This window comes from Dreissena polymorpha, chromosome 12 (genome assembly GCF_020536995.1).
Source record: "Dreissena polymorpha isolate Duluth1 chromosome 12, UMN_Dpol_1.0, whole genome shotgun sequence".
Taxonomy (NCBI): Eukaryota; Metazoa; Mollusca; class Bivalvia; order Myida; family Dreissenidae; genus Dreissena; species Dreissena polymorpha.
The window spans coordinates 47375191-47399029 of NC_068366.1; the positions used below are offsets into that span (position 1 = coordinate 47375191).

Sequence of the window (23839 nt, forward strand, 5' to 3'; positions counted from 1 at the left end):
CATGAAGACTGTCGTTACAGAACTTGCACCGAAACAAGTCCGAGTGAACTGTGTCAAGTAAGTATTACATCGTCGTGGCAGTTCTTTTTTTGTCCCCTACCGGTTTCACCGGAGGGGACTTATGGTTTGCGCTCTGTCTGTCAGTCTGTCCGTCACACTTTTCTGGATCCTGCGATAACTTTAAAAGATCTTCATATTTTGTCATGAAACTTGAAATATGGATAGATGGCAATATGGACATTATGCACGTCATTTCATTGTGTTCCTACGTCAAGAATTATGGTTGCTATGGCAACAAATAGACTAGAAATACTGCTGAAAATGGTGGTTTTCTGGATCCTGCGATAACTTTAATAGTTCTTCATATTTTTTCATGAAACTTGTAACATGGATAAATGGCAATATGGACATTATGCACGTCATTTAAATTTGTTCCTACGTCAAAACTTCTGGTTGCTATGGCAACATATATATATATATATATATATATATATATATATATATATATATATATATATATATATATATATATATATAAAATCTGACAATGGTGGAATTTCTGACAATGGTGGAGGCGGTAGGGGACATATATTGCTTGGCAATAGTCTTTTTTTATAAATATTACATATACATGACTATCTAAACGTATGTGATTGAATAGCTAATCAGTATGACAAATTTAATCAATATTCATATAGGTCGTAATCGCGTAATGAAATTGGTGTCCGTCTACCGACAAGTAGGTTATGGGTTCGATTTCCACTGTGGGAGCGTTTTTTAGATCTCCAAAGAAACCAAGTACTTGTTCTACCAAGAAAACGGACTCGAAAGCGTTTCAATAATCATTCGACTTGCTGTGAAATCAAGCACACAAACATACGTTTAATCTATTCAAATCAATAACAAATTGTTGCACTGCATGTTAAGCGTGTTTAACGAAAGGTAATACGCCTTTGTTACAAATCCCAAAGCGCCCGGTTGCACATTTTGAAATCACTTGTTTGTTTACGTCTTTAGTCCCGGGGTGACCGTCACGGAGCTTCAGAGGCGCGAAGGGTTGAACGAGGAGGCATATCAAAAGGTGAAACTTATAAAAGTGACCATTATTTCTAAATAGAAGTGTTTTATACCAAGCCAGTTCGTGTCATGCGTTAGGATAATAGTTTTTCTGAATGTAAAATTCTAAATAAAGATACATATCAATTTAAGTTCAACCACTTCAGGTTGTGTATTATTTGTAAATAATCAAATAGAGGAATAATGCTGCATAAAAATGTGTGTGTTTATTCTGAAAATTTCTTCTACACCTCGCTACTTCAGATATTCAAATTGATTTGGCTTGGATTATTTCAAATGATATGTTGTTGTGCATGTTATATTTTGTATCACCCTGCATATACAATTACAATAGTTACGCCCCTTATCAACTTGGAATTTAGGTAACATTTCATAACCACAAGTATGAATTTCTGAAAAAACTATTAGATGTGTTATATTTGGAACGTTACTTTGTGTATTGCCCCTCTACACACTTTTATTAACTAATGACCATGCAGTCAAAGTTGGCTCAAGAAGGGGGGGGGGGGGGAAATGGTCTATAAAGAATTATGTAGATAATGACTTGTACAGTTTTTCCCTCTGAATGGTTAAATATTCGGAACGTAACATTGTATTGGTGTATTGTGGTTCTCTGCAAACTTTGTTCTAGAAATGAAAAGCTTGCTATACATTATAATTCGGTAGGGGGTGTATTCCTGACCACTGGAACGTAACACAATCTAGTAAAATACAATTAATGAAAACTCTGAAATGGAAATATACGTATTTGGGTTCAAACAATAACACAGGTTAACGTGCCATTCATAGTTTCAACAATTGGTTTAAGGACTAAAATGGACAGTTTGATTCCAAAGAGAGGAGCTACATAAATGGTCATATACATTCACAGTAATATACACGTGTATTTAGAAATTTAGAATGAGAAGATCTACTTATTTATATATTTATATATGCACACAGTGTTTTGTTGCTATTTAAAAATCAAACTGAATGCTGATCGTACTTGTGTATGTTCAGTTCTTGGAGCGTTCCGAGGAGACGCACGCGCTCGGTCGACCCGGGCAGCCAGATGAAGTTGCGTCCGCAATCGCCTTCTTTGTGTCTGATGCCGCGTCCTTCATCACCGGGGCGACCATACCTGTAGACGGGGGCCGCCATGCCATGTGTCCCAGATAACAAACATCCCCACGATTACAACAAGCACCATGTAGTGACCAATTGTGTTATACGCATTCGACATTTTCTCTATACCGTATTGCCATTGATGTTTGTATTTTGAACACACGTCGAACTTTGTACTCTTGTAAAAGTATTTTTGTGCATACATTTACTATAACTTCGCTAAATGACACAGCTTTTGTATTTTATATTTCTAGAAACTTTGGATGCGATTGATTTTGTAAATTACTAGTAATCTTTAAATTTCAAGCGAGTTCTTGATGTCTAGATTGCGCACAACTTAAGTATATACAAGCGATGTTATTTTACTGCTTTTGGTGTTTGCATAGATATATATTTTTGCATGTTTAAGTATATATCTGCATATTTTTTTTTAAATTTAGATTTTGTCGAGTGTGATTTTATGCAGTAAACTTTTACTGAATGTGGAATTCCTTTGTCATCTTATATAATGATTTTAAGAAATTAGCGTTTTGGCTACAGATAGGTTTCTGGTAATATTGTTTCAATTGATATCTTAGTCATAGTATAGTGTTCATGTTGCCTGCTGACAAGCGTATGTGCGGGTAGTTGTCAGTTGCTTAAATACGTATGTGCGGCAGTTGTCAGTATATGGCATACGTATGTAAGGGAAGTTGTCAGTTGATAACAAATGTTTGTTCGGGCAGTTATAAGTTGCTGTCATACGAACGTATAAGCAGTTGTCAGTTGCTGACATACGTATGTGCGAGTAGTTGTCAGTTGCTGACATACGTATGTGCGTGTAGTTGTCAGTTGCTGACATACGTATGTGCTGGTAGTTGTCAGTTGCTGACATACGTATGTGCGGGTAGTTGTCAGTTGATAACAGACGTTTGTTCGGGCATTTGTCAGTTGCTGTCATACGTATGTACGAGCAGTTGTTAGTTGCTGGCATGCGTATGTGCGGACAGTTGTCGGTCGCTGACATGCGTTTGTACGAGCAGTTGTCAGTTGCTGACATGCGTATGTGCGGACAGTTGTCTGTCGCTGACATGCGTTTGTACGAGCAGTTGTCAGTTGCTGACATGCGTTTGCACGAGCAGTTGTCTGTTGCTGTCATACGTATGTGCGTGTATTTATAAGTTGCGGACAAGCGTATTTGCACAGGTGTCAATTGCTGACAAACGTATGCGCCAGTTCACTGTTGTCAGTGGCAGACATACGTATGCGTACACATAGTATTAGTTCATTTCTTAGATTTGCTTATCTTTCGAATAAATTATCATTATCTATCTTAACAGACTCGACGTAAATGTTAAAAACGAAATCCCACTTAAAAAATGCACACCGTGGTTGTTACGGTTCGCTGTGCTATGTGCTGCCTTCTTTACGCTCCGCTGCGTAATAACTTCGGTAAGTTTGCAAAGTCAAAGTAGCGGGTCTGTTTTTTTGCAAATCACAACTTAATGACAGATAAAAAAATATCACAGTGGGGTTTATATATATGTATTTAATCATCGCATCGCAATTGTAAAAGTACATGGATGCAAGTAAAATAAGTGTATGCAAGTGTTTTCCAACAACGGCAATAAAGCAACTGAAAAAGGCACATTTAAATGCATATTGATTCAAATGTAAGTATTAATTGATTGAAACGCGTACTAATCTATGAAAGTTAGCGGGATTCACAGAGGCATTGATCTGCCACGGAAAAAAATTATCACTAAATTAGGGCATAACAGCCGAGTAGATGGGCTTTGTATTACTGTACAGATCTCATTTCTTCCATGGTAAATGATAAGAAGTATAACACAGTACGAGCACTAAATTCATAAACACTTATATATTAACACTTTTCGAATTGAGTCTTAAACTGTGTTGTGATTTCAATTGACGATAAGGCACCTTTCCACTTAGTAACAAAGTTACGCATTTACGACATCATGTGGCGACCTTACACGCGGAGATAAATAAGTATTGTTACGTACGAACGAACAAAGTGAAACGGTTAAATATTCTTTTTTAATACGAGTTTACAATAAAGTTTATAGCGCAGTTGTACATGCTATATTGAAGGACTGCGTACTAGAAAGTGTAGAAAGTGTAAGTCTCATTGAAAACACCGGTGCCATAGATGTACCAACATGGTTAGTGATAATATGCGCATTGCAGTTTAAGAAAACCAAGTGCACCTAGTATTTTTTAGCTAGACAATTCTTTGAATAATTCGAGCTACATGTATAATTCGGACCCATTTGTCGGTGTCTGTTAAAGGTAAACATTCAAAACTGCTTCTACCACAGGTATTTAAATTTAACTTCACATATTGTTCGGAGTAGTGGTTAGAAGTCCTCAGCAGACGTTTTCAAGAAGATGTGTATTGTTTGCAGAGCTCAACTATATAATATGTATTCTTTAATATTACCCACGTATCCGTAATGCAATCAACTCGAAACAATATCACTTTTTCAGAATCACACGAGTTTATGTGATACCAAATTGATTAAAATACTTATTCAATTATGAAATGACCAATTCAGACCTACATTTTACAAACACTTCTGAAGTTCGAATCTAGATATCAACAAAACACAAGAAACTTAACAAAGCATCATATATCGAATACAGGGGCGTAGCTTGGGTGTCTTAGATACGTTTTGGTGTTTATAAAAGTAAGCTGCAATTCTGTTTCTTTTGTGAACTTGAGCAATTATAGCTAAAATATATCAAGAAATTGGCAATATGATGTTTATGTTTGCTTGTTTATATTATTTAATTTTACAGTTGTTCATAAAAAAATTACTCTGCAGTTAAGAGCCCATTTCATTACGATTTGCTTGATATGTTATCGGTTGACTGAACTAAGAAAGTGGTGGACTATTAATCTGACATTTACACTCCTCTTTTGAAAAACATACATTGGAAATATTGCGGTATCCTTTGTGTTAAATGACAGCGTTTAGTTTGTATTTTGTCACACAAAGGCCATCTAATGAAATGAAATGCCACAGACCGTAATCCAAAACGCCTCCTCTATTGTATTGCATTAGGACAAAAATATGAGGTTATATGGCCTATAGGAACACCCGTGATGGGTTGGCGCTGGCTGGCGATAAGGCGCCCAAGAGAAAAATGTCCGCTCAATATCTCTAAAAAGTTCATTATTAAGATCACATAACCCCAAACCGGAACTCCTGTTTGTAGGGTTACAAGCAGTCAACTTGATACTTAGCACACATTGTTCAGTGCATGATGCCTAGAATTTGTAAAATCAATTGCAAATGGTATGTTTTGGTATCAAATTGAAGGTATATTTGTAAGCAATAAGAAAAAAAGCCATTTTTGTGATCTACTTTTTCTGTTCATGATTTCCGGCTTTGAAAGTAGGTCATACTATTTGAGCCCAAAATGGCCGCCTCCACATCTGTGCCTATTCTAAGGTAAATATTTTGAGTTACAACACATAGAATTTAATGTCATGCATTTTTTCAAAAGATTATGTATTTATCCCATTTTCACCGCGACATTGACGGTATAACACGTTGTGGGATATACTTGCTTGTATTCAACACTGTGGAATATACCTTTCGCGTGCACGGACTACTTTTTAAATGACGTCATGCGATATGCGCTAAAATTAGGTCGATATTGTTTGGTTCATTGATCGAATTTTAAGGTCACCCATTAGAAGAAAATGTGCACATTTTGCAGAAAAACATATATCTGACATATTCACCAAAAGAAATGTTGAAATAAAATATGAAATTACACGATTTTTGTTTTGTTATTTTTTTATTAATAACAAAGTCGACAAAACTTAAGCTTCAAAATTATACGACCTTCAACCTTTAAAACTAGTCATATGACATAATTTTTCGCCATCCGTATAATGAATCAGCTGATTGATGGCGTCATAAAATGGCATACTTGTTGCGTCATTTTCCTCATTTTTTTGACGATTTATTATAAACGCGACTTATTTCACATTTTTTCTACATGTACTGTATGTCGACATATCTGAATTGTCAATTGATCACATTTTCCTTATTTCGTGTAATGTGCATTGCTTATAACCAAAGCATATACTTTTGACATTTAACTTAAATATTAAGAATGTACAACAAGCCATACACATATCGCACAGTTCATGAATAATCTGCTATGTTTGCTTTCCTATTTAATTCACGTTAGGCATAGAACTGTGTAAAGTATAAGATGGTAAAAATAGCACCACACTGGAATTGGGAACGTCCCATTTTGTACACGGGTATTTTCTACTTATTTATCTGTTGTGTACTGGAATGTTTTCCATTCTTTGTGTATTTATATATTAAATTATTTTCTCGTACAATAAGTGCATTTACCATAGATAAATAAAACATTGTGCAAGTTTAAACATAATTATGTTTGTATGCAGAAATCTGCAAATGCAACCGAGTTTACCAACGGCTATTATTAGATAAACTGCTCCGGTTCATTTGAACAGCAGTAATGTAGAGTACATGACGTAGCGTGTGACGAAGAAGAAAGTTTATCGCGTTCATAAACTCATTTGAATAAAGTGATAGAATGGCATAAGGGTCTTTATTTAACTATGCTAAAATAATTATTAAAGACCCTAGTTGCAAAATCGTCAATTATTGAGTTAAATGGATTATTAGATGGATTTTAAAGGATAATTAAAGGTAAGATACTAGTTCTTACGTGTTTTGATTTTTGTTTGTACTTTTGTCGTTCCCTGTTCTCGGGGAAATGATTTTAACATGGGCGCCATTGATGCATCGGATCACACACGGCATACCCATAACATTTTATAAAAAACACGTTCTGCGCGTCCTTAAATTCGTCCGAAGTCGGAAAACGTATTGCCCTGTATATTTTGTCAAATAAAGTGTCAGTCGCTGCAATTGTCTGTTTACTCGTCAAAATTGTCAAGGTCTTCGATAGCTAAAGAAACTTCAGCGTACAGTTTATTTAGTATTGAAAGACCTGTACAAAGTCGCGCCAGTCAAAAATCATAAAAAGCGACATAAAGTTATGGTAGCCAGAACTAGGTCGTCGATGGTGTACATGTATGTTGACATCGACAGCATTTTGTCAGGAGCAATCGCCGCCATATTGGATTTGATCATTTTCTTTCGAAAATAAAATGAATTATAGTAAAGTAAAATCTTCTTTTCGCGGTCGTAATGTGTTAAAATTCGCATACTGCGTAAAATTGAATGTAGGCATATGGTGATATTTTTTACTTGTTTTACAGTTTGTGTGTGAATTTTTTAAAGACTATTTTGCGTACCAGAACAAATACATGTATATCACTACGCATGGTTACATTTGTTAGATTTTAAGCGCTTTTATGACTGAATTAAAATTATTGTTAAGGTTATTAGATCTATTTATATTAAATGTCACGTTGAAAAAATCAAATGGGATAAATAGAATACTAGGATTAGCGTTGAATACAGAGAAGTTTATGTTGCTCGGCTCGAACACCGAAAGCGCTCGCCAAGGCTCGCGCTTCCGGCGTTCTAAGCCTCGCAACATAAACTTCTCTGTATTCAACGCTAACCTAGTATTCTCTATTTATCTTTCCAATGATGTATGATGATATAGTGGCTATACGCTTGATCATGGTTAAATTGATATCGAACTTCAACTGTTTTATATTTAACATAGAAGGAAATTAATTGCGAATGCGTAACCTATTAAACTTATCTACAGTGTTTTCGGGAGTAACAGTTCGGTAAGTTCGAAAAGTCAGATCCCATTTAGCCCCTCAGGTCAAGGTCGATGACCTGAGGTGCTGAATGGGATCTAATTTTTCCACTCAATAACTTCACTTTGAAATGATGGGTTACACTGAAACTGTGTGTAGGAATCTTACCTGCAGCTTCGGACTGCATTTTGGCAAGTCATGCAGTAGATGAATGTCACTGTAAATAAAAATAGAAAAAAAACGCGAAATTACTTAAGTTTTGATGGAGGTATTACACTGACAATTTGTGTGTACATATATGTTAGTGTCAATAAGACTAAGCTGGGGATTAAATATGAGACTAGTAAGATAAGCGTCAATGTTACTGTTGCCGAAACTAGAAATATATCCTGCTCAATTCCTGCAGTTTGGAAGAAGGCATTATGATGCAATTGTTTGTGTAGGTAGCTTAATTATATAAGAATGACTTGAGATTTCTCTGTCAGTATTTTACTTAAATTTGATTGATATTTTAAACGTTGTAGCATGTCCATGTTTTCTTTGCAATAATTTGTGCAACAAATCAATACATTGTTTGCAAATAAATATAACACAGAACTTTTATCAGGCGTAAACTATTTTGTGACAAGTTGACACTATTTTAATTTTAACGTCCTATGCAAAAAGTGTAGACCGCGGCCAACACGGCATATAGGAAGCTGCACCCCACAAAGCAGTATGGTATTCAGGTCAAGCTGCATACTTTAATGTTAAATTCCAATCAATACTTTATAGAACACGCTGCAAACAACCGGCGATTCACCGAGTATCCAATCAGATTACTGGAAGTTGAAATAAGCGCTCTGTGTTAAACAGAATTCCGATAAGTGGTATAAATACCAATTGGAAATAGACCGTTTGCAGGTGCTTGTTCGAATATCCGGCGGCAATATTGGAGGGACACGCTCGATTAACCATTACGCATCAGTGACAGCTATTTACAATTCACTTAATTTCTCTTTACATGTCAAAATGTTTAATTATTGCCGAGTTATCGGCTGTCATAACAATTCTACAAGGGAGAAGGACAGACATTTTTTCATAGATTACCTGAGATAATTACTAATCAGTGCAAGAAAACCATTGAGTTGTCAACAGAGAGGCGGCGATTATGGTTAGCAAGGCTACAACAAGACTTTAGTGGGAAGAATTCGAAGAATATTCGAGTGTGTTCTGACCATTTTGTATCTAGTAAGTTTATGTGCAAATATTTATGAATTAATAACTTGAATGTAGTGATCATAATTTTATACCATGTACAAGTTGAACAGTCTACGGTACTGGTACAAAATTTTAAGCATTGATCAAGTCTACATCCACATCAAGAATAAACTTCGATATTGAAAGGATTCAAAATATGAAATTCTTTGTCTATTCACCAGATCATAGCTGGAGCTCAGACAAAAAATTTGTGGTTTGAGTCTCATAGTTAAGACCAGGAAAGTGGAAAGAAAATTGTTATACCACACAAGTCATACTTTATGTCACTTTATATTTCCAGAGCAAAAGGCATGTCTTTTCGACCGAGACAGTCCTGACTGGGCGCCATCAGTGAACATGGGTTGTCAAGCTCCGAATACGCCTGCCCCTAAAGTTGCTGCTGAGCGCTTTGAGAGACGGAAGAAACGTGCTGAGACTGCGAGATCATTGATCCAAGATCTTTCAGACTACACTCCAGAGTTACCACCTGATGTAAATAAAAATAGTGCAAAGAATGTTCAGACTGATATGCTTGCTTCAGATGTAGAATCATTGGAACATGAAAATAAACGTTTGAAACTAGAAAATGAAAATCTTAAAACATCTATCAGGAATGCATCTATGTGTTCTCAGGAGACTTTTAAAGACAATGATGAAAGAGTGAGGTACTTTACCGGACTTTCTTGTTTTGCTATACTGATGTCATTGTACAAGTATCTATATCCTTATCTAACAAGCAAACATAGTGTAACACTTGGAAAATTTGAGTGCCTTGTGATGACTTTAAGTAGACTTCGCCTAAATTTGTCTGTCAATCACCTTGCCTACCAAATGAATGTTTCATGTGCAACCATTTCTCGAACTTTTGTGAATACTATTGACATCATGTATGTAAGACTAAAACCAATTGTGCAATGGCCTGACAGAGCCTCATTGAGAGCAACAATGCCAGTATAGTTCCAAAGACAGTTTGGAAATAAGTTTGCAGTTATCATTGATTGCTTCGAGATCTTTATAGAGCGTCCATCAAATCTTGTAGCGAGGGCAGAGACATTGTCGTCATTCAAGCATCACAACACTGTGAAGTTCCTTATTGGAATCACACCACAGGGAGTAGTGTCGTTTATTTCCAAAGGTTGGGGCGGTCGTGCAAGTGACAAATATGTCACTGAACATTGCACTTTTTTAGATAACATTTTGCTGGGGGATTTAGTGTTGGCAGATAGAGGATTTGACATTGCGGATAGTGTTGGTTCTGTTTGTGGGTCATTGAAAATTCCAGCTTTCACCAAAGGTAAAGACCAACTCTCTCCATTGGATGTAGAAACAACAAGAAAAATAGCCAATCTACGGATACATGTTGGGCTTGTGCGCCAAAAGTACACATTCTTGAATGGGACACTACCATTGGACCTAGTGATCACCAAAAGATGAGGATGGCTTTACTACAATTGACAAAATAGCTCATGTGTGTTGTGCGCTGGTTAACTTATGTGAATCAGTGGTCGACTTTGATAAATAGACTGTCTATTGTATTGTCTTATCCGTGCTCTCTGTGTTTAGTATATATAGTCTATAGCATTATATAGTTTAATAATTCATTCTGTAAATCATATTTTATTGATAAAATTTAACTCTCTAAATGATGTTACTTCTCAAATACTATGATTAAAGAGCTGTTGATAAAGGATTAATATTTGAACAAAAAGTCTTAAAATAAATTAATTCAACTTGTATTATGAATATAGTACACATGGTTTTCCTTGAAATATAATTCTGTGAATTGATTTTCCATTTAAATACTTCAACATTTACTTAAGTATGATAAACAGTTGAATAACTTTGTTATAGGACTTTTTGTCATTTGACTCCTTGACTTGGACCAATATGTAAGAAATAAAGTTAAACAAAACGGTACACATGGAATTGCATTATCATTATGATGTCTTTATTCAATTCTCTTTTTTTTTTTTTTTTTTTTATTCAATATAATACATACAATGTATACATGAATATATACAACATAGTGATTGTACAAAGCAATAAAGTTCAGACATGTTATACAAGATATGCTAATATGTATTTTTTTTTTAAAGAGAAAAGAAAAAAATAATAGAAGAATTGTTATGAAAAATGATGAGTTGTATAAAGTCGGAAGAAAGCATACTGGACTTGTGTGTTTCGTTGTATATTCAAAATGATCTTATAAGATTGAAAAAAAAAACATACAAAAATATTTTAGAAAGATAACTTACATTAGAGTGAAATGTATATAAGTGGACAAGCATCATGAGAATTTAATCTGATTCCATTTTTGTTCAAAGTTTTGTAATGTGTCATTACTGAGGGCTATTTCTTTCTCAATCTGGACTTTAAGTTTAAGACTATGGATAAAACAATTAAAATTTGGTACTTGTTTTTTGAACTTCATGTTAAAGATGAACAATTTCATCATTATAAGAATAAAATTCACAATATTATTACAATCTTTTGATTTCAATGAGTAAATTCCGAAACTTACATTTAAGAAAGATAATTTAACGTTTAGTTGCTGTTGTTCAAGAAAAGATGTTAAATGATTCCAAATAGGCTGGATGTGTTTGCACTCCCAAAACAGGTGTTCTATAGTTTCGATGTTTTCACTGCAGAAGTCACACAGATTTGAGTTAGATAATTTGCATTTAAAGAGGTATTTATTTGTAGCTATAATTCTATGTATGTATTTATATTGAAAATTTCTCAGAGTGCTTTCAATAGTTGCTTTATATGGCATGGTAAATATGTGTTTCCAATTAAGTTCATGTACTCCGAAAAGGACTTGCCATTTATTTTGGGTTTTTGAGTTTTCTGTTGGGTTTTTAATTTGTAGTGTGTAAAATATTTTATTTGTTTTGTTTTTTCTTCCAAGTATATTTTCTACGAATGTTGTTTGAGTACATGGTGTATTATTTGTATTGATTTCAGATTTAATATGTATGGGTATGCTTTTGATTAATGTGTAGTACTTCAGAAAATTATTTGAAGGTATTCCGTATATGTAGCATATATCATTAAAAGAGTAGAAATCCTTAATTCTGTAGTCATATAATTGGTCGACATATTTAATGCTTCGTTCAAACCAATCTTTATAGAAAAACGTCTTATTGTTTGAAGTTATGTCTTTATTGTTCCATAGAATAGTTTTACTGCTTGTTTGGGTTTCTAGGTTATGCGTGACATCACACCATGCTGATAGAACATCAGACAGAAATATGTTTTCGTTTGCAATTTCATGTAAGATAGATTTGCTGATGTTACATTCAAAGAGTAAGGAGTCACCATATTTTTTTAGGATTTTCTGATAGAATAATTTCCATTTACTTGTATTGGCATTGTCTAGGTATCTTTTAACCCAGCTGCATTTGATTGCATTCAAGAATGAGTCAATGTTCGTTAATTGGATACCTCCATTTTCTACAGATTGAATTAACTGAGTTCGTTTTATTTTATCAGGCTTACCGTCCCATATGAAATTAAATATTGCTGATTTTATATCGTTAATAATATCATTTGGTGGATTTGGGAGGACTGTTAATACATAAATTAATTTAGGAAGTGCAAACGTTTTCAATACTGTGTTTTTTCCGATAAGTGTAAGTTTACGGTGATGCCATGATTTTAAGCAGTTTTTAAAATTCTGTAATTTAGGTAGTATGTTTTTAAGAACTGTATCTTTTTCATTATTTGTGAAAGTAATTCCTAACGTTGTGGCTTCATCGGATGTCCAATTAAATTTCATTTCTTTTTTATATAGGACATTACTTTGTTTTAATTTACCTGCTCGTAGCACAGTACATTTACTTTTGTTTAGTTTCAGACCCGATGTCATTCCGTAAAGGGTTAGCGATTCTATTAGGTTATGGAAAGAATCGTAATTGTCGTTTAAAAAATAAGTTGCATCGTCAGCAAATAGGGACTGTTTGATTTCTTCGTCAGGTTCTAGTGATATGCCTTTTATGTGTTTATTTGATTGGATGTGATGTGATAGATACTCGATGCAGATAATAAATAGCGATGATGAGAGTGGACATCCTTGTCGAACCCCTCGTTCGATGTTAAAACTGTTTGAAAAGAAGCCATTGTTAATGATTAAACTGTTAATATCGGTATAGAATAGTTTGACCCATTGGATGAGACTTTCACCAAAGTTCATATTTTCTAAGCAAGAGAACATAAATGAATGATCAAGCGAATCGAATGCCTTTTCGAAGTCTGCAAAGAATATTAGACCAGGATTATTTGAATTGTTGAAATAGTTTATGCATTCTTGGATAAGACGAACGTTTTCACCAATGTAACGTCCCTTTATGAAACCAGATTGAGATCTTGAAATGATTGCTGGTAATACTTTTTTTATTCTGTTTGCTATACTTTTAGTTGCAATTTTATAATCATTGTTTAGTAAACTAATCGGACGCCAGTTTGATAAGGATTCTAAGTTTTTTCCAGGTTTTGGAATAAGTGATATAATACCTTGTTTTTGTAGCGTAGTTAAGTTTTCGTTGTTAAATGAATAGTTTAGTGAATTAATAAGATGTGTTTTTATATCATTCCAGAATATTTTATAAAATTCGATTGTGATGCCATCAGATCCTGGGCTTTTGTTATTTTGCATATCTTTTAGGGCTAATCCACATTCATATTCATTAAGCAATCCGTCGCACAGTTGTTTTTCCTCTTCGTTTAAAGCATGATGTGTATTTTTAAAAAGGGTGTTATTTTCAACATGTTTTCGTTTATAGAGGGTTTCGAAAAATAAACGTTGTTCTTCTAGTATTTGAGTCATGTTTGTTATATCTTTGCCATTGACTACTAATTTGTGTATAGTTTTTTGTTCACTTCTACGTTTTTCAATGTTTGCGAAGTATTTTGTATTTTTTTCATTGTGTTCAACATGCTGTGCACGCGCTCTTAGTATTATTCCATTGAGACGTGTATGATAGATTCCATCTAATATTTGTTTTTTAAATGTTATTTCATTTTAAATGTCGGTGGTATCATTTGTGTTTGTTTGATGCAATTGTTTTTCAAGTGTTTCAATGGTTTTGATGGTTTCAGTTTCAAGTTTGTGTGTTTCTTTTTGTTTAAATGATGTGTATCTAATTGTTGTGTTACGTATATTTCCTTTAAGTACTTCCCATAAGGTGTTTGGGTTTGCATCTTTATTATTTTGAACTGTATTTAATATTTCCTGTTTTATTTGTGTTTGATATTGTGTATCCAATAAGATGCTGTTGTTAACTTAAAAGTATCCTGGGCCTCTTTCAGGTTGTATATTATGCAGTTTAAGTTCAACTAGAGAGTGATCAGTCATAAATCCTGGTTTTATGTTACATGTGTCAATAATGTTGCAAAGAGATTCAGATATTAAAAAATAGTCTAGTCTACAAAATATTGTTGGTTTTGTGTTTGAGTGCCAGGTGAATTTGCTTTCGTTTGGGTGTACTGTACGCCAGATATCTATCATATTGTAGTTTTCAATTATGTTATTTAAAATATTTCTATTTTTAGGATGAGTATAAAGGTTTCCATTCTTTTTATCTAATACTGGGTTCAGGACAGTATTGAAATCACCACCGATTATAATATTTTTATCTTGGTTATTAATTATAATGGATTGTAATGTTTCGTAAAATGTGGAGTCATCTATGTTAGGACCGTAAACGTTGATTAATGTTAGTTGTGTTTCATGTATTTTTATATCTATACTTGCTAGTCTGCCAATTATTATTTCGTTAAGGTTATCAACTGTGATCCCTATGTTACTTTTTATCAGAAAGGCAATGCCTTGTTTATTAGTATGTTGTCCACTGAGATAGATTTCTCCGTCCCATTCATCTTTTAAGGTTTGTGCTAAAGTATGTGTCAAGTGACTTTCCTGTATTAGGCATATACTATTTTTTTTTTCGTCTAAACATTTGAAGATTTTTATGCGTTTATCTTTATTGTTTAGCCCTTTTACATTTAAAGTACATAATTTAATCATTTAAAATGGTGAAGGGTGTTGTAAATGATAATGTGTGTGTGCTTGTCCGGTTGATCTTTGTTTTTTTTTTACAGTCCAGTTGCTTTCTATTATAAACGATAAGATATCCATACATACAAACAACGAAAAAAAGAAAACACAAATTATGGAAACAAAAAGATGAATATTCCATAGAAATGAAGAAATAAAAAAAATAATCACAAGAGTAAGAGAAAAATAATAAACGACTATATTCACTAAAGTGAACATTTTAGGGTATCCTTTCGACATCTAAAATGAACTGAATAAAAATAAAAATAGCATATACAAGTCAGTAAATATAATCATAAATCACTATTTCAAGATAATATTTAATGCAAACAACTGAAAGAAACAAAATACTTAATTATTTCCTTTAAGTCATATGTGGAGTTTTAATCATTGAATTAATCATAGTGTATTTATTATGTTCGTGTGTGTATGCATGTGTTCATAATTTTATTTCATTCATAAAAAGTTCCCGTACATTGTGGCAACCTAGTGCACGCTAAATTGCCGCTACGGTTTACCAAGCAAAACTATAATATAATTTTAAACTGTTTAGTATGTATTAAGAGACGCCACTCTATGGCAGTCTAAAACACGAAAATCGAAAGTTTAGACAGCCGTAATGGCCTTTTTTTAATGAAGTGTCTATGTATGTAACAATAATATTTTCAGTGGATGTGTGTATGTATTTAACAAAAATAGCAGTGTATAGCGTGTATGTGTCTGCGCGCGTGTGTGTGCTCTTAATTGTGTATGACTGTGTTTATTATAGCATGAAACGACCAATAGCATATTGTCAGCTCATGAAAACCTTATATATCTAATAGCATTGCATTACACAGTATACTATTAAATTTGACGTGACTACTGTAGACCTACATAAGTTCGTGTGTGTATGCATGTGTTCATAATTTTATTTCATTCATAAAAAGTCCCCGTACATTGTGGCAATCTAGTGCACGCTAAATTGCCGCTACGGTTTACCAAGCAAAACTAGAATATAATTTTAAACTGTTTAGTATGTATTAAGGGACGCCACTCTATGGCAGTCTAAAACACGAAAATCGAAAGTTTAGACAGCCGTAATGGCCTTTTTTTTTAATGAAGTGTCTATGTATGTAACAAAAATATTTTCAGTGGATGTGTGTATGTATTTAACAAAAATAGCAGTGTATAGCGTGTATGTGTCTGCGCGCGTGTGTGTGCTCTTAATTGTGTATGACTGTGTTTATTATAGCATGAAAACGACCAATAGCATATTGTCAGCTCATGAAAATCTTATATATCTAATAGCATTGCATTACACAGTATACTATTAAATTTGACGTGACTACTGTAGACCTACATAAAACATAATCTTCAAACGCAAAAAAAGTGTGTTCTTACAAAGTAATAATACGTACAAGGCGTAACAACAACAATGTGTGCACATATACAGTATTCATGTATACAATCGCAGCATTAAAGTAAGAACATGTACAAGGTGTAACAGCATTAAAGTAAGAACACGTACAAGGTGTAACAGCAACAATGTGTACATATATTCAGTACACATGTATACAATCACGGCAGTTAAAGTAAGAACACGTACAAGGCGTAACAACAACTATGTGTGCATATATACCGTTCTCATGTATTCATAAAGCCTGAGTAGTGCATTCGCTTAAGATACAATTAAGGTATTTATTAGTAACAATTAAATACCAATTAAATACATTTGTTCATGTAACGATTGTTCGAACTTTATGTAGTACACATATAATTTATTTAATATTTAATTTATTTATAATTTATGATATATTTATTATTTAATTTATAATGTTTTCGTTATTTATATGTTAACATGGTTTGTACTGACACTTGTACCATACGCATGTGTTCATAATTTTATTTCATTTATAAAAAGAAAATCCAGTACATTGTGGCAACCTAGTACACCCAATAATAATAAATGGTAATATAAAAAAACACAAAAAACTTCAATACAAATATATTGTATTTTCTAAAAAGTCGCACAATAAAGAAGAGTATAAAAATACAGAAATTGTTTGCACAACTTAAATATGACTATTTCAACAACACAAAAGCAAAACATAACAGCTGTCAAAGTGTACAGCAGACGTACAATGCATTCATCCAACGGATCAATACAAATAACCCATTATATTATCAACCGTTAGCAATCAACCTCACATAAAAAAAATGCATATTCCCTGCCTACCACTTGTTTTAACCGTTAGCTGTGAACGGGTTATTACTCTAGATATTAGAACGAGTATATAATTTGTGGTTGATGTACCGTGCGTTTAAAAACTGTCAGTACAGCTTTAAATAGTACTTGTACTTTTTTTAGCGTAGCTTGTGTATACGTTTACTTTTTATTAAAGTTGAGGTATCTTAAAAAATCAAAAAATTTGTTTTGACATCTATCCCAAAATAATTCTGACACGTTGTAATGGCATTAATGAAGTAAATAATCCAATATGTTTTTACAAACATGTATGTTATTTAATTTATCGTTTATTGGGTGTTATATTAATTAACTACTGATATAGGAAAACATTAATGTTTTTTATGTATGAGCTGTTTACATACAGTTTTTAAATGCCTGCATACCAAAATAGTTAAAACAAGAGCTGCGTTTGTGAACCACAACGCCCCCTATTGTACCGCTTGGATTGTGTATTTTTTTTTGTTTCAAACATATTTAACCAGGATGTATGTGTTATGCATTTCATACTTAATAGGAACAGAATTCTCAATTTTGCAAAATCAAGAAGATTTCCTATAAAAACAAAAATATCAGTCTTTTACTCAGAAGACTTAACAAATAAGACATTTTTATGAGCAATTTAAGTCGTTTCTGAGAAATTTGGGCATAATGCATGTGCGTAAAGTGTTATCCCAGATTAGCCTGAGCAGTCTGCACAGGCTAATCAGGGACAGCATTTACCGCTTTTTTGAAATTTTTCGTTTAAATGAAGTCTCTTCTTAGCAAAAATCCAATTTAGGCGGAAAGTGTCGTCCCTGATTAGCCTGTGCGTACTGCACAGGCTAATCTTGGATGACACTTTACGCACATGCATTAAGCCCAGTTTTCTAAGAACCAAAGCTCAAATGATCAAGAAAGACAACTCCATTAACCATATTAGTCACATAACTAGCCAAAATGCATCACTCATTTATTAACAAATATCTGTCAATATGAAAATGGTACAATATTTTCTCAGGAGAAAAATTATTCATTAAACAGATACACATTTCTCAGAAATTGTTGCGATCAAGTTGTCACTTTCATTTCAAATAAGTTAACAATTACATAGCACAATCTGGACAATACCATTTCACTGTTTCTATTTCCTCAGGCGACTTGGTGATATTAACACAGCTAAAATGAAACCACACAATTTTGCAATTTTCTCCATCGCAACCAACCATGGGTGGCTCCTCAAGTCCTCTACAATAGCAAAACCTTTCTCCCACATTACCATCATCTTTTTGACTGGATGTTCTTTCCTTAAGAATATGTAGCGAGTTCATATCAGTTTGATTGGTGTTAGACAGACAGGTAAAGTACTTTCCAACAAGCTCTGGTAACAAAGCCCTACGAAAAAAACTTCTGCCTTAGCACAGATTTGTTCATAAAATTCCGGGTTGAAATTTATTTGTTCAATATGAACACTGATGTCACTCAACACAACAAAGTAACACGATTCCAACTGTGTAACCACAAGTTGAGTTTGAATTTGGAAGAAGTATGGATGATTTCTGTCCAAACATAGCTCTCCATCTTCCCCTTTAATCAAATTAGGCACTGATTCATCAATCACTTTGCCTTTGTGATTGAATGGACACTCAACGTCCAATAAACAGGACCCACAGCAATCACAGTTGATGATCCCATCTGGGGAAGCACCTATAAATGGTCTGTCCTTTGATAAAAAAGTCCTGTTTCTATTAACTCAACATTGTCATGGTCAGTAGCAAGGGCTTCGCAACACAAAGTGGCGGCTTTTTTCTTATTGTCGATCCCCCATTTGGTGGCCTCATTTATTAAGTTTACATTAGGATAAACAATATATTTTACTAACGCACTTGACGGATTATCTATGTTCGCAGTGTAAACACTCTTCATTTTTGATGCTGTGATACGCGGTAATTAAACCACTTACCCTCACTTACCTTTTTTCGGGTGATTTTCTCTACATTTTCAATTTCCTCGTCAGTGACCGTAATTTCAATGCTCTCACATGATTTGATCAGCTGGTCATAATCTAAATTCATTGATTGTTTGTTCTTGAGTTCAGTTAGTGGTTTAGGCAACTTGAGCACTGCTGACTTGGGTTTGTAGCTCTCAAGATAATCAGGCACAATTGATAAGATTGCATGCTTGCGGTTGGTGGAAACTAGATCAGAGAAGAAAGAGTCTAATTCACTTTCTGTAGGGGAAGGGATTTTCATAGTCTTTCTTACAGGATGAACTTTAGATTTATGATTTTTAGAAATTTGACTAGTTGAGCTACTTAAACACTCTTCAAATTTTCTCTTGAGGGACTTGAAAGTTAATGTTGGCAATTTCTCTATACTCAACATTCTTCACGGATGGAGGATGGTCCAATATGCTGGTTCCGGTGTTACAGTCCTTTTGTCTCTTACTTTAACAGTTCTCATAACCCAAAACATTTAGGCAGCAACATGTGTGCAAGTTTCTCCACATCCTGCCATACAGTCACAGTGACTTGCCAAAACTTGTCCATCCTTCGTCGTAGAGATGAACCATGGGGACAGTGGTTTTTCATGCATTCTCTGAGAGTGAAGAACCTGTAAGTATAAAAAAGCAATATTGAACTACATTTACAAGATATTAAGCATCTTGACATATGAAACACACAAAAAAGTCAGCATAAAAGCTAATAATACCTAAGTTGTAAGCATGTCGCTCATGCTGTTTGAAGTGAAACCAAAATCTAAAATAATCTTCTCAACCATGCGTTTTGTCGTTAAGAACATCATAACTGGATCTTAGAAATCAGATATCATAGGTCAGCAAAGTAAAAATTCAGTTCAATTCTTTGTATACATGAGAATAACATTGTACTTAGTAGTGTATATTATGTGTTACTGGCTAGAACATACAGTAACACGCCTCGACTGGGAATCAAACCCAGGACCTCTCGAGCCTTACACAGACATTTTACCACATCTTGCAAAAGTACTTGCTAAAAAAAGCTAGCTTCGAGGGGTGGTAGTACAAATGCTGTTTACCTCGATACATATGTACCAGTACAAATCTGTGAACAGGGCTGATGTAGTAATGAGAAAAAATTACAAAAATAGCTCAATATCCATAACAATGAATTTCAAGAGAAAAGCAATAACTTACCCTTCCTTTCACTAACAGTCTGTTACTCAACACAGCAGAAGTCACGCCAGAAACCCAGCCACACTCAACTTGATTCACTGCATCTAAGCTTTTGAAGTTTTTCAGATCTTCCATCGTGTTAATACTAGGTGTAAACAACACATAATTAACGATGGCAGTTGATTCACATCATCACAAAGCTTTTTCAAATCATATGGGTCAATACCACCAATCAATGCAATTTTTTTCAATGTACCTTGCTTTTGTTGCAGGCTCCATTCTATCTTTGTACGGCCCTTTTTGGTTCAGTGATTTAGACGCCATGAGTCACAGTTTTACGCTCTCTTAATTTTGATCGATGTTTACGCTTCGCTGGAATACCTCCAATATGGCGGCCGAACCGGTGCGCACGTAAAAATCTCCTATTATTTCAAACGGTCTATTACTCCTTAAAATAACCACAAATAAAAAGCATACACGGTGGTCATTAATAAGTTTAGTGTATTTAACAAATAAAATTACTTAGCATTTCACGTGATTTTGCATTAAAAAAATTGAACCGCGATAAATGCATATCAATATAATAGAAAACAAAAGTGAATGAATATTAGAGAAAACAAAAGTGAATGTTGATCGCTAGGAATATTTGATTTGTTAACAAAATTAAATCACGTCTGCTTGGAGGCTTCTCGTGTACAGGTGAGATACTGTTTAATTTTCTGTTATTTTATGTGTTAAGTGTATACATGGAACTGAACCTAATTTAGATAATTTTTCTAAAAAAATCTTCAATTGTTCTTACAGTCAGAACAGTCAACTGCATTTGCAACACAATTTTGACCACATATCTGTTTGAACGCGATGTATGCAACGCAATCGAATACTAATTCTTTTTTAAGAAGTAAAGTACAGTTTCATTATCTATTAACACGGTACAAGATGGCCTCATATAGTGTATACACAAAGTGGACGATACACTCAATGTACAGACCACTTTGCACACTTCATAAGCAACAATTATCCGTAAGTGTTAAGCTGGTCATGTTGTATTGCTTTTTCAAACTTACAAAAAACTTTCCACATTATTTTGTTGCTGGGTCATAGTCATGATAAAAAAGGTAAATTATCCTCATATTAATATAATTTAAAAAAAATGAATTTATTAGCATTCTGCTGAAAAATGTATGATTTTGGTTACCATTTGATTACATAAAAATATCACTCTCAGTCTCCATAGCTTTTTTTGTTCGAATGTGTTCAATAACATTCGTGCTTGTAAAATAATAATTTCGAGTATTTTAACAACCTAGTTGGTTCGACCCCATCGATATAGCATTGCAAAGTGTGTTGTGGTTCAATCGATAAGCTTTATTACACGACATATTTATCAAGGCCCTCGTGTATACCCGTTGAAATTCGTTTATAATCTTATCGACTCTTAAATTAAGATAATTACCATTCTGTTGGCGGGTAAAACGAAGTCAGGGGACTGGCACGACTCGTACGACCAGTTGCACATTCTTGGAGAGGGGACCGGCGCCGCCAAGATTGCTTTAAGCCCAATGAAAAGAAATTGCAAAACAAAAAATAAAGAATACAAAGCCGGATTGGACCACGAAAGGCCACCTATACTTAAGGCAGTACGTAGTCCTCAGGGAGGAAAATCTCCGGGATTGGATAACGTCCTAGTTGCAATAATGCAACTCTCAGCTTAATAACCCAAAGGGTTGCTGAGAGTTGCAATACGCCGTCTATTGTTAAAGGTGCAAAATTGTATCACCACTGCAAAATAAAAGAGTGAAACTCCAGCTGCTGGAGCAGTATTGAATTTTCATTACAAACAATTAGTTGGTCCTTTATTTAAGGCAAGTGACCGATTGCCCAAACAGTACAAAACAGCACAATACAGCACAATACAAACCAACATAAACACAAAATATGAATAAAGCTGGGGTCACCGCCTTGGAACGGTCAATGCAAAGCATTGGGGGTTTAAACCTGGTTATAGAGCGCTCAACCTCACACTTGGCCCAGCAATAGTCATAATACATTTAAGTGTAAATAAAATTTAACGTCATAGCATTGAAACTCAAATTAAACAATAATAAAAGGGAATTAAAACGCATTCAATTTAATTACTATTTAATTACTCAATTGCATTGAAGATACAAGAGTAACAGAGTTACAACTTTTTGACGAACGATCAAATAAAACTATTAACAATTGTCAACTACATTCCTTCTTTATAGAAAAAGATTTGAGAATATAGCGTCATGGAGTTAATATCTCAGATAATCATCGCGCAAATACAGGAAGAAGCAGCAATTATGGGTGTAAAAATTCCATATTACATAGTTTGGTTGTTTATGTGACTGCTAAAAAAAAATCAAAAAAAAAAAAAAAATCAAACAAGAAACGCCTATCAGAGAGAAAATATAAATAAAATGGAACGTTTAAAACCCAATGACCTATGCATGTAGATTACAACTGGGAAAGTCGGTCGTATGACGTCACAAAAATCCATAATGACGTAATGACGTGAACAAATTCCAGGGGCAGTATTAAATAAAAATATTAATGGGGCTGAGCTACTAATAAAACAAGTTTAGGTGATTTAATATTAAGAAGCAAATGAATAAAAATGGTAATTCCATTAAAGCGACATTATTGGAATTAAACAGTATATAGGTGTTTTGACAACTGAAGACAGAAATGATTTGATGTACGATTTGAGTCCAAATGTAGTTTTCATGCAGATTTGTTCATACGACTAAATGACACAATTTTATTCAACAGTGAAAAATGCCTATAATGTAGTTTTCATGCAGATTTGTTCATACGACACAATGACACAATTTTATTCAACAGTGAAAAATGCCTATAATATCACTAATGATTCCAAATTTTAAGGGAAGAAAGATATAGTGAATCGAAAACCATCATACACGTGTTTTTAAGTACATAAGCATCGTATCCTTTTGATAAAAACAAGTTTATTAAATTGAAAAGTTTAATATGAACATTTGGTTTAACATATTTTAATTTGCGGACACGCTTCAAAACATCTCCGTAAAATGATGGATGGGAGATTCCATTATTTAAATGCCATTTTAAAGAAACATTATATTTTGAAATTAAATCACCATACTTAGAGTAAAATCTAGCAAATTTATTTCTAAGGTTATGATACAAAAAGCCTTGTTTTAGCAATTTTTTAGTTAATATTAGGCTAAAGAACACTGCTACTGCACAAAATTATCAACGTTTACCT

At 33.8% G+C, this 23839-nt stretch overlaps 1 protein-coding gene across 1 annotated transcript in view; it reads left to right on the plus strand.

The window, feature by feature from the left end:
• Positions 1–2275, plus strand: part of LOC127852306 (3-oxoacyl-[acyl-carrier-protein] reductase FabG-like) — a 55437-nt gene extending 53162 nt beyond the window's left edge. The window contains exon 10 of the mRNA XM_052386241.1: positions 2077–2275. Within this exon, the coding sequence (XP_052242201.1) occupies positions 2077–2235 (159 nt within the window). The 3' untranslated portion in view covers positions 2236–2275. The remainder of the gene's footprint in view (positions 1–2076) is intronic.
• The last annotated feature ends 21564 nt before the right edge of the window (positions 2276–23839 follow it).